Raw genomic sequence first — 16,578 nt, 5'->3', positions numbered from 1 at the left:
TTCCATTTCAAAAAATTCATCCTTCCTGTGAGAACACGAGCAGAAATTTCATGAGCACTGGAAAGACTTGGAATAAATTACTGACAGCTTTCTGGGGCAGCTTTCAAAGAGATGCAAGGGACTTGTCCAGGACCTCAGAGAGAGCTGGGTGCCCTCAGCAGGCTACAGTGCACACCGAGAATCTGGATTTTTTGGCATCCATTGCTTTGTGCAACTTGAACACCAAATCACTTTCCCCTATTCAATGAAGAGATGAAAGCAGGCCAGCTTTATTCCGTGGATTTGGAAAGCAGTGCTGAGGCTTCCCTGAAAGGAGAGTATCATCCAGTCCAAAACAGCGTCAATGTCCTGATTACCCCAACTCCTGTCCAAGACTGAAGCACATCACGTACAATGGAACCACCTCCACATTCAGCATTTACTAAGTCCTGTTTTCCACTCATCTTTAAACTTACTCATGCACAGTTCTTCTAATTTTTCCTGTCTGGGGAATGGGATCCTACCCACAAGCTGGTAATACAACTGGGATGAGAACTTGGGAGTTCAGAAATGTTTACCCAGCCCACTACATCCCTGCTCAGAATCAAGGAAAAATGTTTCTTTTTATAGAAGCCACTACACTGCTTGATCAGCTCAAAATGAGGACTTTCATTTCAAGCCAACTTTTAGTAAGTGAGATTTTTTCCCCCCCTCATAAATCAAGGTGTATCAATTCATGAAAGAACTTTAAATATATTATCACGTATGTTTCCAGAAAGGACTTTGTCTCACCTCCTGAACGGACAGGTCACAGCCCCGCTATCCCGGCGGAGGCTCTGTGAATGAAGACGTAACACAGCTCAGACTGCCCGCGGGGTAAAGCTCTAGCTGTTGATTAGACATGAATCCCTCTCCCAGGGCCCAACACAGCAAAGTGAGAGAGAAATGGGTCTTTGCCACATAACACCACCTACATCCCCAGTCTTTCATAAGATCTTCTAATCTTTCATAAGATCTCCATGTGTAAGTTTACTCCTCATTACACGCCTGGCACTTTGTAACCTCTGGAAAGAGCATCTTTGCAGGGCAGCGAAAGATAGCTGCACTGGACAATAGTGTAGCTCATGAAAAACAACCAGCTATTGTAACCTACTTTACTGTACAACTACAGATTGTATTTAAACAAATAGAGAAATTTAAAAAAAGGAATACAAATTTGGCCCCTTAGAGAACACTGCGAAACACTAAACAAGTGTAGTGGTAGCAGAATGTTCCTAAATTCGTTACTTCCCGCCCGTCAGTCCGAGCACTTCCCCTGCGAACCTTGCCCAGGTCACTCCAGCTTTATTTTCTTGCTGTCTTCACAGATGTAACACAGAACATGGACCCAGGCTATGAGGAACATCAGAGTATGCTACTGCAACTTTCCTGCCCAGATTGTAAGAGGAGGATGGGGAGAGAATCACTGAGCAGTTATTAATAGTGGATTTTCCTTTAGTGTTCCGGACAACTGAAAGATTACCCTCTCTGCTGCACCGTGTACAGTATTACGCTCCATGTTCCTGGCTGTATTTTGCTTGTGGGAAATATCAAAATGTCAACCATTGTTTCTGTTAAAGGTCTTTAACGATATTGCATTTTAGACCCATAATGAAACCTGGTGCTCAGTGCAGTTTGTAATGCATCTCATTAAATACATTAATAACATGCATTTCACTGAAAGGTCAGCTTAGTATTGTTGGGAGTTTGCCTTTTTTTCCTTAATCACTTCATTTACAGCAGCAGAGCTAACTTTAAAATATAAAGTATCTCACCTGCTGTAGCTCCAGATAAGCTGATTAGCTACCATGTTCAGATCAGCTATGAGCCGTAAGACCATAGTCAAAAACTCGGTGTAGGGGCAAGATTCAGGGTCAAGTTCGATGACGGTGAGTTCCTAATCCAGTTTTAAAACTACTTGTGCCAGCCTAGGCCAAAATTTCTCAGTGCGCCTGTATCCCTACAGCATATACAAACGGCACGTCCTGTCGCTGAGTGGCCGCAGCCACAGCAGACCAGGGGCTTCGGGTGGCGCCTCTAGCGGTCAGCACCACAGCCTGCAGGTGCCACCACCGCGTCTCCCACCCGCTGGTTCACATCAGGGGGCTGCTTAGGATCCTCCACGGGGTGCTCACCTACCAAGCTGAAACCTTCCGGAAAGTGAGCAGTATCTCAAGGTCGGGAAAGAAGAAATAGAAGTGAAAGGGATAACCAACCTGGCAGGCTTTAAAATGCTACTGGGCTTGTTATTCAAAATCACTGGAAGAATATTCTATGCAGTTCATTAATTTCTGATTAGAAGTATCAGGAAAAACAAACAACCTGTGCATAAACATTGTCATTTGTGTGGTTTTTGACAGAAGACAACAAACATGTCAGGATGAAATCGACACCAACTGATACTTGCAGTAGTTTGTATTTATCCTTAAGGATAACACACCAGATTTTTATCTTAGGGCCAGTAAAAAAGGTGTCCAACTGTAAAAATTAAACAGATCCACAACACACTGAAGCTGTGTATTTTGCACTTCTCAACCAGACCATACACATTATGTTTGCCATACTGGAGAATTTACTACAAATCTCATCAGACCAGTGTCATTAATAGCAATCCTAAGAAATAAACGGATGAAGCAGCTCCAAGCTGAAAATATATCTGCTGTTGATTTAACAGCACAAGCCCTCTCCTTTGGGCTACACTACTCCTGGTCAGGGTAAATCTGCACTCACTGACCCAGCACAAACTTGGTACCACAAGGTGTCTCTGGACAAAGCAGCATCCCAACTCTGCATCGAACAGCAATAACCAAACCAATTATTCCTAAGATCCAGCAGGAAGCTTAAATTCAGTAAGCAAACTTCAATCCCCATGCGAACCAGAAATCAGAACTTGGCAGTGGCACCTGCGCTGAGGCTTTCCAGCGTTACGCAAGCGACGACAGGCCTGCTGCAGACATCACCTAGGCATACACAGACATGGGCGAGAGGAGAAGTTATCTCTGTCTGGGGTAGGAAACACTTCTTGGTTTCTGCTTGCACGGTATCTGATTAATGATTAAGGCAATACAAACCAACAGCTAACACCACAGGCACATACAACAAAGCCCTCGCTTTCCCATTAACCCTTCCTCGTACAGGCAAAACATATTGGCTACAGCAGACTCTACCCAAAGTAGAAAGATTGAAGAATTCTTACAGTTCTCGACAGCATTGTCAAATTCTTGTCCACCTTCCTTTCTGAAGATTGGGTAAGTATCTGGCTGTGGAAGACGGTTGACTGTTATGAGTGCCTTCTGCATCTTGATCCTCACTTCCAATAGTTGATCCCACAGTGCTTCATAATAAAGAGAAAATAAAAACAATTACTTAGCAAGCCAAAGCACTTGCTCCTTGTGAAGGAGCTGTTGACTTAACAGCACAGGCCCTCTCCTTCGTGCTGCATTACTCTGGTTAGGGCAAACGTTTGCATGCACTGACCCAGCACAAAATGGTCCCACAAGGTGCCTCCGGACAAAGCAGCACCCCATCCTATGATCCTGACTGCAATTCTACGATCCGCAAAAAGAAGTCATCCCTTTGCTTTACTGTTTAAAAGAACACTTTGCAAATGGAAGTTTGAAAGTTTAACAGGACACATAGGAAGAAACTGCATTCGGTATTACATTTCAAAAAGAAACAGAAGCAGTACCAGCACCACCGCACAGCACCACCAGTGTAGGAAGTCCCTATCCCCACCAACACTACAAGTATATTCACTAGTGGTTCAATTAAGCCAGTGGATAAATACACTTCATAACATGAGATTCTGTAGCAGCAGTGATGCCAGTTTGCACAGCAGATTTTGCAGAACATTTGCAAATCACTAGGGCTGCTGCAGCATGCACACGCAGTATGCTAACAGCACATTAACGTGCTGAAGTGGTTGCTAACACAGCCAGCTTCTGTAGTGTCAGCAAGGTGAAAGTCTTGTCAAAATACAAAGTAAACATGCACAAACCTAGCTGGTTCTTCACAGCTTTTCCTTTTTCTACTTCTTCAGCGTCTTGTCCTTTTGAGAATGTCATCACCCCCCCATCACATTCATCGTCTTTGGTTTCCTCTATGTTGTCATGGTTTTCACTCCCATATTCCTCCTCCTCACTTCCTTCTTCCATGCTGGCATCATCTTCACCTTCCCCTTCACTGCCTCCTACATCATCCATCCCCTCTGTAAACGTCTCAAAGTCTGTGATATTCTGGAAACTGAACTTCGGTGCCTTGGCCTCGACAGATGGATCTGCCTCTTCATCGTCTTCCAAGTCATCCTCCTGGTCACTGCCAGCAGTGCTGGACTTCTCCTTTGTTTGAGTGCCTAAGCTGTCGTTGTCTTCTGAATCTTCACTGCCACTGTACCATTCATCTAACGCTTCTTCAGCTAATAATTACAAGAGAAAAAAAAGTTATTTACTTAAAGCAAAATGTGCCACTTCACAGCATGCATCACAAGAGCCACAGGTTTGGGCTAGTGGAGCTCCAAAGTCCATTTTATCTGCGTATGATGTTACTCTTCATTTTGGCTAAATAATGGAAACACAAGGCCATATCCACAGAAAGACCTCAGCTCACGTTTTCTGCAGCAATGATTCGTAGATCCACATCTTAGCTTTCCCACGAAACAATGCCAGGATAAACAAACCAGGCAGTTAGAATTTGCTATATGCATTTTTAATATAAGAACCTGTATATACTTGTAGTCCCTGAGATATACTGGCTTCAAAATCGGAGCTGTTTCTTTTCCTCCACACAATGTTCAGTCAGTGCACTGAACCTCATCTTACATTGAGTCACTCTCTTTCCTCAATCCGCAGAAGTGACCTCCTCTTCGGGATTCCCCCTTCCCTCAGGCCAAAAGACAGGGCCTGAATTTCAGGAAGGCACCTCTAGAAGATGTCCAACTAACTGTACCTGTTTATTGCCCTGTAACAGCGACCTAAAGTTTGTCTTCTCAGTTCAGATAGCACTAGCTCAGTTAACATGCTAACATCAAATTTTGAGTAGTCTAGTGAAAAGGGGAAAGAAATGAGATTTCTTACCAGATCCTTCTTCAGATTGAGCATCTCCCCAAAGTTCTTCTTGCAAGGCTTTGCGAGATGTAGCTTTTCCACTGTACCTTTTATCAGCTTCCAAGAGAGAGGCTGAAGCTTTTTTTCGTATATTACCAACAGGGAAAATGTCATCTGCAGTTTCATCCTCAAATTTGTCAACCACTTTAGCAACTGTAGCTGTGGAAAAAAAAGGGGAGGGAAGGGATGTCTAAACTGAGCTGAATTTCAGACTAGAAGAATGAGCTGCAGGAAGGAACCATGGAAAACTCCTCACGCTCTACAAACAAAAATACACTGCAAAGATGAGCTGGGTGGCAACATGGCCTCACGTAAGAGTCTGGCTTTTAGGCTTTGAGAGGGAGCAAAGGCTCTTCACTGCCTGGTGAAGGATAGCCAGTATGCTAATTTTCTGCAAATGGGGCAAGGTTGCTGAGGAATCAAAGGCAGAGAAAAAAGCCTCAAAGCAGAGTTTTGTGTAGATCAGCACCAGTCCTGCCTAGAAATTACCGAGTAAAGTAGTACTTTAGATGTAGCAGACGAGATAAGACAAGGGGTCCAAGGGTATTTTTCAAAAAACACCCCTTGACTTCTCTGCAGCCAGAGGCATTCTCCCCCCTGCCAGGTTAACCTCTGCAGAAGGAAGGGAGATGTTACATGAACTGCTCAACTCTAACTGCTCTCTCAGTACTCTGGACTTCTGCATATACAGGTTTGGCACCACAGGGCTCATCTGTAATGCAGAGATCAATGTTTATTAATAAATGCCAAAAATCCTACTGATCTGGGGGGGGGAGGGAAAATGAACATTGTCTACATTTACACTTTCCTCCCTGTCTCTTCTTAATTTTAGAGAATCCACACAAAATGCTCGACAAACTAAACCTACCCAAGCCCTCCCACAGATTCCCGAGGGTCTCATGAGAAACACAGTCCTCTGGGTGGAAGACTCCATAAAGCTGGAATGCCTTCACTTCACGCTTACAGATTAAATGGGGAAAACTGCAAATCACATGCCCTTTGGCCTCCTGCTATATATATGAGCCACATAAATACGTAAACATTTTAGAATGGCTAAACAGATAAAATAATTTCACTGTGGCTATTGCCCTCTTTCACAGCCATCTTCTCCAGGACATAGGAATGGAGCAGTCCAAAGAGAATACATCATACCATACTCCCTCCTGATTTTTATTCATGTGCAAGGCACCCTGTATGCAAAATTACAGGGTTAGCTTTGTTCAACCAATTGAGTGATCCAACTGGCTGAACATCGCTAAGTGCTCTTTTAATGTGTGTTTGGAAACGTTAATGTCTCCCATACAGTGTTTACATGAGGTGCAGGGGAGGCAAAAAAAATCTCTTGCTCATAATCAAAGCAACAAGATCAGGTCTAAATACAGTCACTCCAGCTACAAGAGGATGGCAAGATGCTTGGCCTCAAGGAATGACTGGGCAAGAGGGGCAGATACAGAATTACCTGGGGCACTGAAGCATCTTCTGGCATTCTCAGTCTTGGCACCACTAAAGTATGAAGTCTGAAACTAAATCATTATTACCCAAATGGAAAGCCTCTCTGCTGACTACATCCATTTCCTCAATGGTTACTAAGACGTTGCTTACGAGATACTATTGCTCTCTCACACACTTGTAGAGAAGAACCAGGAGAGCTGGCACGACGTTTACCATGACTGGAGCCCAGTACCTCCTAAAGCCAACTGTGGTCAGTGTGGGATGATTAACTTGCTGTCTCCAGGGGCAAGTGCAGGAACTGCAGACATGTCCCAGGCACAAGTCCTGGGCCGGTGGCTTGGCTGGTCTATGGGGACCTCTGCTCTGGAGAGGGTAAGTCAAGCAAACAGCTGGCACCAGATGACACGGCCACCTACATGTCATGGCGAAAGAGGTGAATATCTCAAAAATCATAAGGCAAAAAGAGCTTGACTGAAAGTAGAAATGGATAACTGCCCACTGGCAAGCACCAAACGAGTCATGCGCCGGGCGCTGCGGCTCTGCCTCCTCCCGGGCCCACAGCCACGCCGGCTGCGCTTCGCTGGCAGAGGACACAGCCCTGCCCCGACGCTGCGCTTTTATCTCTCTTTTCCTGGAGGTCGCCAGCCGGATCCGCTCCCCTGCTTGGCTCCGCACAGCCCGGGCTGCGGAAAGGCCCGCACTGGGGCAGCCCGGCCTGCGCAGCCCTGAGGTAACTCGGCACTAAGGTAAGGCCACCCCTGAGGTAACTCTGATCCACGAGGTAGCCCCGATCCATAAGATAACCCCAGCCTCTGAGGTAACCCAAATCCATAGGGTAACCCCAGCCTCTCAGGCAGCCCCGGCCCCTGAGGTAGCTCTTGATCCATAAGCTAACCCCGGCCCCTGAGGTAGCTCCGATCCGTGAGGCAGCCCCGGCCCCTGAGGTAGCCCAAATCCATAAGATGACCCCGGCCCCTGAGGTAGCCCCGGCCCGCCCGGGGCCGCGGGAGATCGAGGGGGGATGAGGGGCCCCCGGGCCCGGGCCGAGCCCCGCCGCGGCCCGCTGAGGCGCCACGTGCGGCCGGCCCACCCCGACGGACCCGGCCCGGCCCGGCCCGGCCCGACCCGACCCCGCCGGCCGCGGGCATTAAACCCCCCTCCCGGCCCTCCCTCACCTTCCTCCGCGTCGTCCTCGGGGTCGCGGAAGCTGGGCCGGGGGTTGAGCAGCTCCTCCAGCTGCCGCGCTAAGGGCGCCGCCATCTTCTCGGGGGAGGGAGGGAGGGAGGGGCGGAGCCTCAGGGCGGAACTTATCGGGGGCGGTGGGCGGGGCCGGCGCAGAGCGGGGCCGTGGGTCGCGCTGGGTCCTGCAGGGTCCTAGCGCCCGGCGGGTGGGAGTGCGGGATCCCGCGGGACCGGTGCGGGTGTCGGTGCGGGGGCGGCAGGACCCCGGCGGGTCTCGGGGCTCCGGCAGTGCCCTTTGGCGGGCGTCTGGGCTGGGTGCGCGGGGTGAACAGCCAGGAAGAACAGTGATGAATAGAAATGTCCGCCCAGGCGCTCCCGGCTGTGCCCGGGGTGGGGGGTGGGGGTCGGCTCTCCCAGCCCCCCATCGTTAAACGGGGGGATAACGCTAATTGCGTGCATCGCGGCCATAAGAACTGGGACCTGCCCGGTGCTCTGAAGCTGAGCAGCACCGGAGTAACAGCTGAATAAACGCGAAGTCGTGTTATAGAACGCAAAAAATGCCACAACTGTTTTTTTAAAGTCAACATTGCGCTTTTTTCCTTACCGTTACCTGTGCAGAACTGAATTAGCGGTGTTCTTGCCCCATACATTCAACATTTTGTGGCCCCTGTTGAAGCCAGGGTCCCCCTCACCGCAGCGAGAGCCGAGAGGCCGCTCCTCCTGTCCACCCTGTTGTTGGGCACAGACAGACCCTTACACCCCACTTACACCCATGGATCCTTACACCATGGTTACACCAACCTCCACAAATCCGTACCAACATCAAAGCTCCTGGGGTGCTTTTGCCAAACTGTGGCCTAAAAGCAGCAGCACGGCGACGCAGGAGTGACCTGCTGAGATTTTCTAAGCAGAACCAGTTCCCTTGGGTTTGCCCGCTGACAGCTTCTCCTGGCTGCTTTCTGGGGTGAGGTGGCCCCAAATCACGAGGTTAGGCCTGGAACTGGGGGATGGCAAGAGAGGTTGGTGAGTGTTTTGTTACTAGGCAGCAGGGACCCAAATCAGCATCTCAACTCTTGAGTTGCAGATGTAGGTCTGAGCTTCAGACCCCACAATGAACAGCGTCAAGGGGTCAGGATTTGGGCTTCCCACAGCCGCCATCAAGATTTTTGCCCGCGGAGGTGCCAGCAGCCCCAGCTGCAAGCTTCAGCCGGGCACCGGCCCGAGCCCTAGCTCGGAGACGAATTGCCTAGGCTGCTTGCTCATCCTCTTCTTGCCAACACAAGATGCTTCCCCACTCCTTATCTGGTTTTAAATGCTATAAAAATTAATCTGGACATGTTTTTGACCGGAATGGAGGGCGGCGTGGGCATGGCAGCAGGAGGAGCGGCAGTGGCCGCAGCAGCAGCAGCAGCAGCAGCAGCAGCAGGGTTAGGAGCAGCGTTAGCAGCAGCAGCAGGAGCAGCAGCAGGAGCAGCAGCGTTAGCAGCAGCAGCAGCAGCAGCAGCGTTAGGAGCAGCTTTAGAAGGAGCAGCAGCAGCGCGGGCAGTTCCCTACAGAGGGCAGAGCAATCTCATTAATTAGCAGGGCCCCCGGCAGCCCCGCCGGTTGTTACTGGGACCCCGTAGGGTGGGGGCTTGGGGTCCTGGGAGGCACCAAGGGAGGAGGCGGCTGGAAATACCCCAAACATCCCCCCCTGCTCAAACGCCCTAGGGCTCTCCCGATAAAACTCGGTGGTACTGTGTGCTGTGAAGGCAACATACAGTTCAACTCATACCCAAACGAATGCTGGCTGAAGGTGCACATCTTCATTGCAGACAAAACCCTTGGAATTTACGCTGTTGAGTATTTCAATCCTATTCAGCTTTATTTTGTAGTTTGTATTCATTTTATCGTGGCATGATTGACAGCTCTGATACTCTGTATTATATGTTATGTGAGTTTGCCATTGCTCCAGCAAAGTGAAATTAAACACTCCTCTTTTTTTTTTCCTTTTTTTTTTTGTTTTTTTTACTGAGACATGGTTTTATCAAACATGAAACTTATAAACCAGGAGATATGTACAATGTATCTTCCCTGGCTCTGCTTCTGTTTTTTTTTTTTTCCTTTGAGTTTGTAGATTGTTTCCAGAATAAAAGATGCCATTATAAACAAAGGGAGGAGCCTGGAGGAATAAATCTACAGAAAATTAAGTAGCAGAAAGAAGTGCTTACCTGAACAGTTACTTGGGAGTAGCTAACCGCTCACCTAAGCAAAGAGCTAGCGCCGTGCCCCTCCCTGCATAACTGCATTTTCAAACCTCAGCACTCTCACAGAGTGAAAAAGGGATGTTCTCTACCCTAACAAATAATAAATAGCCCTGTTCATAAAGGGAGAGAGGCTTTTAATGACGGTTGAATAAAACATACCAAATATAATTAATAAAAAGCAGACAGTGAGTCGCATTAGTCCTTTGGAGTAAAAAACGGGCTTCTGGAAGTTGACAGCATTTTTGCCACGCACGCCAGCGAGATGAGGCTTTCACCCACGGAGGCTACCGGGACAATTGCACAGCGTAAATCCCCAGTCCGGCAACGCATTAAAATTCACGCCTGTGCAGCGGTGAGGCCGAGGGGCTCTGACAGAGCTGGCAGAGCTGTTTCTTCTCCGTCCTGCACCCGTCGCTCACATCAACGCAGCACAAATGCGCGGGGGGCAGAGCACGCCCTGCCGCTGCGCCGGGGTGTGGGGAGCAGCCCCCCACCCTGGGGCTCCTCAGCTCACCCCAGCGCCGCTCGGCAGAGCTCCGACGGCCGCAGGAGCTGCCAAGTCCAAATTTCCGACCAGGAGGTTCAGTCAATATAAACCAACATCAAACAGAAAAGGCGGCGTATGAAAGTGGTGGGTTGTTAAAATATTTCACTGACAGAGCCTCCTTCTTCACTGTTTATTCTCTCTCTTTTGCCTTTCACTTAGCAAGGGTAATTAAATCAGACTCTCAGGCTCGGTTTTAATTTCTGGTTCACATGCCCTCAAACCATGCTGCCATGGTTTGGACTCATAATCATGCGGGGGAATATTTGTACAAAAATTATATCAATACATTTTAATTCAAGACGATCATGAAAGCCTTTTTATGTATCACGGTATGTTCTGTGAAACCCTCTGCTTGTTTATAAACTATAAGCAGAAGCCATCAAACTAAGTGACATAATTTCTTTGGCATTTTTCCTCTTAATTTCACTTTTTATTTACATGGTTGTTTGCTAAAATGAAAATAACACCCTAAACACAGAACAGATAAACAAATGAATTTTGAATAGTCTGTACTACAAAAAAAGCACTTTTAATTTCTCACACTCAGCTTCTTTGGCTCCCGTGTATTTGTGCAGCTTGTCATCTTTTGGGAAACTGTCAGATTAGATGGTAGCCTTGGCAGTGAAAGACCATATCATCCTCGTGTGTCTGCAGAATTACAGGTTATTAATACGAACCCATTTTTCAGAGCATTTCTCTACTTCAATATATAAATAAAGAGACGCGTTGGAAATGTAAAGCCGTTCAGACACCGCCACCGAGTAATTCCCTGCCCGTCTGCGTTCAGCAGCGCCCGGCGCTGGGTCCCCACCTTGGCGAGCGGAGAGGTGGGGTGAGGTGGGCTGCAGGCACCCATCTGCGACGGGATTCCCACAGAGAGCCGGGGAATCACACGAGCCGCGGTCGCGTCTGCTGCATTTAATTGAAGTGCATTATCAGCAGCAGGATTTGACCCATTTACAGAGAACCGCATGCTGTCCAAAACCAGCTACAAACCGGAGCTGAGCTTATCTTTCCAACACTTTGGCTAGCAAATGTGATTTTCCAAACCGACCTTCTTCATTTCGGTCACACTATTTCATTTTAAGATTTTCCTTTTAAACCAGCAAAGCAATTTGTCAGTGAGAAAGAGAAAAAAGAAGAGAAAAAAATAGAGGAGAATCAGAAAAGAGCACACACAAAACCTATCGACTAAAACAAATTATGTAACAGGAAATTTAGATTATGTGCATAAGAAACCACACTCCTTATAAATATTTATTACTATTTCCTTCTGTGTTTTTATTTACTTATTCCTGATATTCCTAATCCGTCACTCATTCAAAAAACACAACCGTTTTAAAGATTTAATCAACCCTTAATCATTCTCACATCTAAAAATATAATGAATATAGAGTGTCTGAATAGACGCACAGCCTAAAGATGCTTCCAGCGGAAGAAGAATTTTACAGGCCAGCCAGAGACAATTTCAAAACCAGAAGAAAACCTTTTTTAGACAGAGCAAAAAAATCTATCTTTCATCCACCAAAAACCCCTCCACGTGCACGCTCTCCCGTGCACAGGGACGCCGGCGCCTTCGCCACCAGCTCCGCTCCCGATGCCTCGGTGCGCGCCTCGCCGCAGCTCCACGGCAGCTGGGGCGGGGGGGGGTGGGGGTTCCAGGTCACGTTTACCGTCTGTGCTGCACGGCGATCCTCACGCCACGCAGAGACCTTTCAACAAAATCACACCAGACCTGTCCTGCAAACTTGGGCTTCCTCGGTTAGCGGAGCGAAGGGTTTCACTCCAAACCCTGTGAGACACCGTCAGCCTCTGCAAAAGTTTGGATTCTGCAGGAACTAAGCTTGGGTTAAAACCAATCAGGAAAAAAACAATCTAATTCCTCCAGCTGCCAAGACTGCTCTGGAAAGAGCGCACCAAACGCCACCGAAGCGGAGCCATTCCTGAGTTTGAAGGCAGCCTGCACCAGAAGACCTCGGGGAGGCCAGCTGTGCCCCTGGTCCCCGCCGAGGGCTACGTGGGGGGCCGGGGGGGGTCTCCCAGCACCGGACCTGCTCCGTGCATCAGGTTCAGCGACCCCACGCGCAAAGGGCAAACGCCCTGCAGGGAAATCCGTCACCCTCGGAGCACCCCTCCCATTCCAGGGATCCCAGCACCCAGACCCAGCAGCTCGAAGGTCAGCTGGCTGGAAGGCCGCGTTTGCTCGGCAACTTCTGCATCACAATCCTGCACTTAATGAATGGAAAACTCTCCAGACAACAGCAAACTCTGCTTTCCAAGCATGACCCCGTGGTCTGCAGCTAAAAGCACCACAAAGCCTATTGAAAAAGAGACAGAAGATAGCAGTCCCGGAAGGACTGATAATCAAAATACACTTGTAATGGTGCCATTGATTTCATTGATGATTTCATGGATATTCTGTTGGCATGAGGAACGCCGAGCGCCCCAGTGCCAGGGCAGACACAAAGAAAAGACCTTCCAGAACCTGCCCCAGCATCACAATTCCCTGTTCCCAGCTCGACACCATCGGCAGCATTGAAGGACACATATCGCTTGCTTAATCTTAGCATATCTGAATTTATCTGCAAGGGCAGTGACAGAAAGGGAGACTGCAATTGCTTGTGTCTAATGTTGTAAGAACATGCAAAGCTTAAATACAACACTCTTGTCAGGGAAAAAAACTATGGCGAAAGGAATCGTCCTGAGAGGACACGGCAATATCTGCCACTTCCTAGGATGGCAAAAGTGTGTAAGCCACCACTGATATTTTAAAATTGTATTTATTTATAGATTTGTCTGGTGTACCCACCGCTCAGCATCCGAGTACACACACACATATTAAAATAATACACATCATTTGCCTACAAATTGAAGTACAGTCTTACTTCTGGGATACAGAGAGCTTTACAAATCCCCCACCGCTCCCCGAGCAAAGGCCTAAGCAGGCTCCAGCAGCGACCGGGGACGAAGGGAGAGGGCAGGGAGGAGCATCGCACAGCGACAGCGCGGGGAGACGCGCTTTGGGCCAAAAGCAGAGTTGTGTGGATGGCAGAAGCCTCACCCTATTTTAAAGACACTTTGACAAGCCTTCAAAAGATCTCCTTCATGTAGATCAGCGCAGTATGAATAATACTTCCACTATTTGCCTGGCACCATTTTCCTAGTAAGGGGTGAATGGTCTCACAAGGGGGGGTTTGCCCAAGCCTTCAGCCTCGCACGTCTGGACACCGAGTGTCCCTCGTCCATGCCGGGAGGGCGCGTGCCGCTCGCCCCGGCCAACGCCAGGGATGCCACCCGGCACGGGGCGAGCGGACGCGGGCCTGCGCGGGGTTTAACGTCGCCGGGCTGCACCTTCTGCCGGGACAAGGCAACAAGGCGAAGGTCACCGAAACCCGCAGTGGTCAAGGGAGGAAAGAGCAAAAGAGAGTGGTGACTTCCAAAGACGCCTTGGAAATCGCGTTGCGCGTACGTATCGCCGCGTGTTGCACATCCGTGCTTCTGCAGTTAAAAAAATCAACGCGCGCGCGCACGACCCGTCCCCGCAGCACGGATTTTTCGAGGCCCTCCTCCCGCAGACCGCTGTTCGCCCAAGCAACGCTGCTGAAGTCAATGGAAATGCTCTTGTAAACAAGGACTTACAAGAACCCGACGTGACAATGCTTTCAAAAGGAGTTTTGACTGTGCAATTGTTGCTGGATTAGAGTCCTCAGAAACCCCGAGCTTGCTCTGAAGAGCACAGAATTCAAATCTGCCGAGTGCTGGGGCCTCCAGAGCGGCTCACGGGAAGCACCGAAGGGCACGCTCAGCCTTCGGCATGGGAACGGCTCCCGGGCTTCCCTCGAAGGTGGGCAAAACCCCTGCAGAAGGGATGGGAGCTTCAAGAAAAGGACAGGCTCTCCTCCGTCCCTTTTATAAGCCACTGACCTAAACTGAACCGTATCACTCCGCGGCCTGAATTAACACAGCATAAACTGTACAAGTACCTCGTTACAAAAAAGAAACAAAAAGAAAGAAAAAGAAGGAAAAAAAAAGCCCACTCGGCAGATGCGTTTTCTACAAAACAAGCCTATTTGGTGAAATTCTCATTTAAAATAATTGATTCGACAATAAAACAGCAGCACAGACCAGCAGCGCAAACAGCGGTGTTTATCAACAGCACTCGCCCCGAGAAATAAAAGTTTGTAATAAATAGCTCGCCCATTACTCTGCTTGTATAAATGCAAAGCAGAGCAACAAAACAGAGCAACAACAGGAAGGGCAAATAAATGAGTTAGACGGGAGCCCGTGAGTTTAAGAAGTCTCCCCTGTGTTTAATAAAGCACGGATTTTTTTAGAAACACTAACAGACCCCTTGCAGATAGTTTTTATCTTTATATTATTATATAAGACATTTTGCGTTTAAAGTGAACTATTGCTTCTTCTAGGTAGCCCCTCTGCTGGGTGTAGAAACTAGGTTGTGAACAAAATTAAAAAATCACCATTGAAAATTACAAATCATACAACGTTAAAGCATTTCGATTCCGCCCCCCCTCCCCCGGCTCAGTCCAAAGAAATAAATAATTGAATCGCTGGGAATGCAGCAGTCTGTGTTTTAGGGTAAATTTCTCTGTCTACGTCAAATAAAAAAAGAAGCCAGACAGAGTCACGATTAGTTGAGAGACGAAGGAAAATGCGCAATTACAGTTCATCCCCCTCTATCAGCTCAGCGGGTGGAAAGCGTCTACACCAGCGACTTTTCAGAACCGGACCCGATTCCCTGCTTCTACCACCGGTCAGAGTCCTCTGGGAATCAGCGAGACTTTTGCTTTTGAAGAACTGAAAATCTGGGATTCTGCAATCATTTGTAATTAAAACATGAAATCTGTCATTTCGCGAGGTTCCAGAATTTTTTTGGTTTGTTTCCTTTTTCTCCCAGAAAATTAGTACGTATCTGGTGCAAAGCAGAATGTTCTTCCCTGCTGCCCTGCAGAGAACTTCAAATACACCAAGCGCTGTTACACAACCAACTTGGTACCAGCTCTAAAAAAGGATTAAAAATCGCTTTCATGACACCCAGGTTCTGCTGTGTTCAAAATCATCCAATCAGCAAAAAAATAAAAAAATTAAAAAAATAAATATCACCTTTGGAGAAATAATTTAACCAACAACGGACCAAGCAAGAACCGCATCTTTGCAAGCTTTTTGCAATACACTTCTGTTTCTGCACAAACTGAGCGTTCTGCATGTGTTTCCTCTTAGCACAGAGCCAGAATAGGTGGAGATACTTCGCAATCTGATCAGCTTCCAATTTGGAAACGTAACGTACAGCGTAACGCGGCGTCTGCGCTCCAGCAGCCGAGCCCCAGCCGGCCGGCGAGGCGGGAGCTGCCGCTGCCGGCTGCCTGCCCCGACACCGGGGCTCGGGCTCCTGCCGAGGCAAAGCAGCCTGGCAGGATTATCCACAGAGTGGGTCGCTCTGTCTCAGGGCTATTTTACTCGAGAGAATCCATTTAAAACTGCTTAAAACATCAAATGAAACACAGGTTATCTAAACATCAGATTTTCTAATTTTATTAAAAACGCACAAATTTTATCCAACATGTTTTCTTTCATACAGTGAATGGTCTAATATGCACTGGAGGTCACACAAGCTTAGGTTTATCAGAACAATAAAAGACATATGAGAAATTTAATATATAAAGAAAAAAGTAGCAGCTGTTGACTGCATATTTGACCATAAAATTTAAATATTTTGGACTTTTATTTTAAAGACACAAAAATAAAACCTGTGTGGGTCTATATAAGTCATATTAACAATTCCATGAATGTTCAACAGGACTAAAAATTAGCAAAGATGTTTGTTTGTCGGTTCGTTTTTAACCTTGTCACACTTTCTAAACACCTTCTCGGGTTGCTGGTGCAAAGCACCTTACAGTATTTGTGCTATATATTTACTTTATTTGGCAACTGTCTGGGTTCCGCGGGGTTTTTGTCTTTGCCTTCTGTAAACAACACCTTTTACAAACTAGCACAGTGAACCACAAGCCCTGCA

General features: G+C 47.8%; 1 protein-coding gene across 2 annotated transcripts in view; it reads right to left on the bottom strand.

The window, feature by feature from the left end:
* AATF (apoptosis antagonizing transcription factor) overlaps positions 1–7,841 on the bottom strand; it is a 56,265-nt gene extending 48,424 nt beyond the window's left edge. For both annotated transcript variants that reach the window (XM_075439954.1, XM_075439953.1), the window contains exons 1-4: positions 7,748–7,841; positions 5,091–5,279; positions 4,016–4,432; positions 3,215–3,352 (exon numbers count right to left, since the gene is read on the bottom strand). In XM_075439954.1, the coding sequence (XP_075296069.1) occupies positions 3,215–3,352; positions 4,016–4,432; positions 5,091–5,279; positions 7,748–7,832 (829 nt within the window). In that variant the 5' untranslated portion in view covers positions 7,833–7,841. The remainder of the gene's footprint in view (positions 1–3,214; positions 3,353–4,015; positions 4,433–5,090; positions 5,280–7,747) is intronic.
* Between the last annotated feature and the right edge of the window lie 8,737 nt (positions 7,842–16,578).

The sequence above is a fragment of the Opisthocomus hoazin genome, chromosome 20, assembly GCF_030867145.1.
Source record: "Opisthocomus hoazin isolate bOpiHoa1 chromosome 20, bOpiHoa1.hap1, whole genome shotgun sequence".
Taxonomy (NCBI): domain Eukaryota; kingdom Metazoa; phylum Chordata; class Aves; order Opisthocomiformes; family Opisthocomidae; genus Opisthocomus; species Opisthocomus hoazin.
Note: the sequence above shows the minus strand (reverse complement) of the source record. Positions and strands in the feature narration are given on the sequence as shown.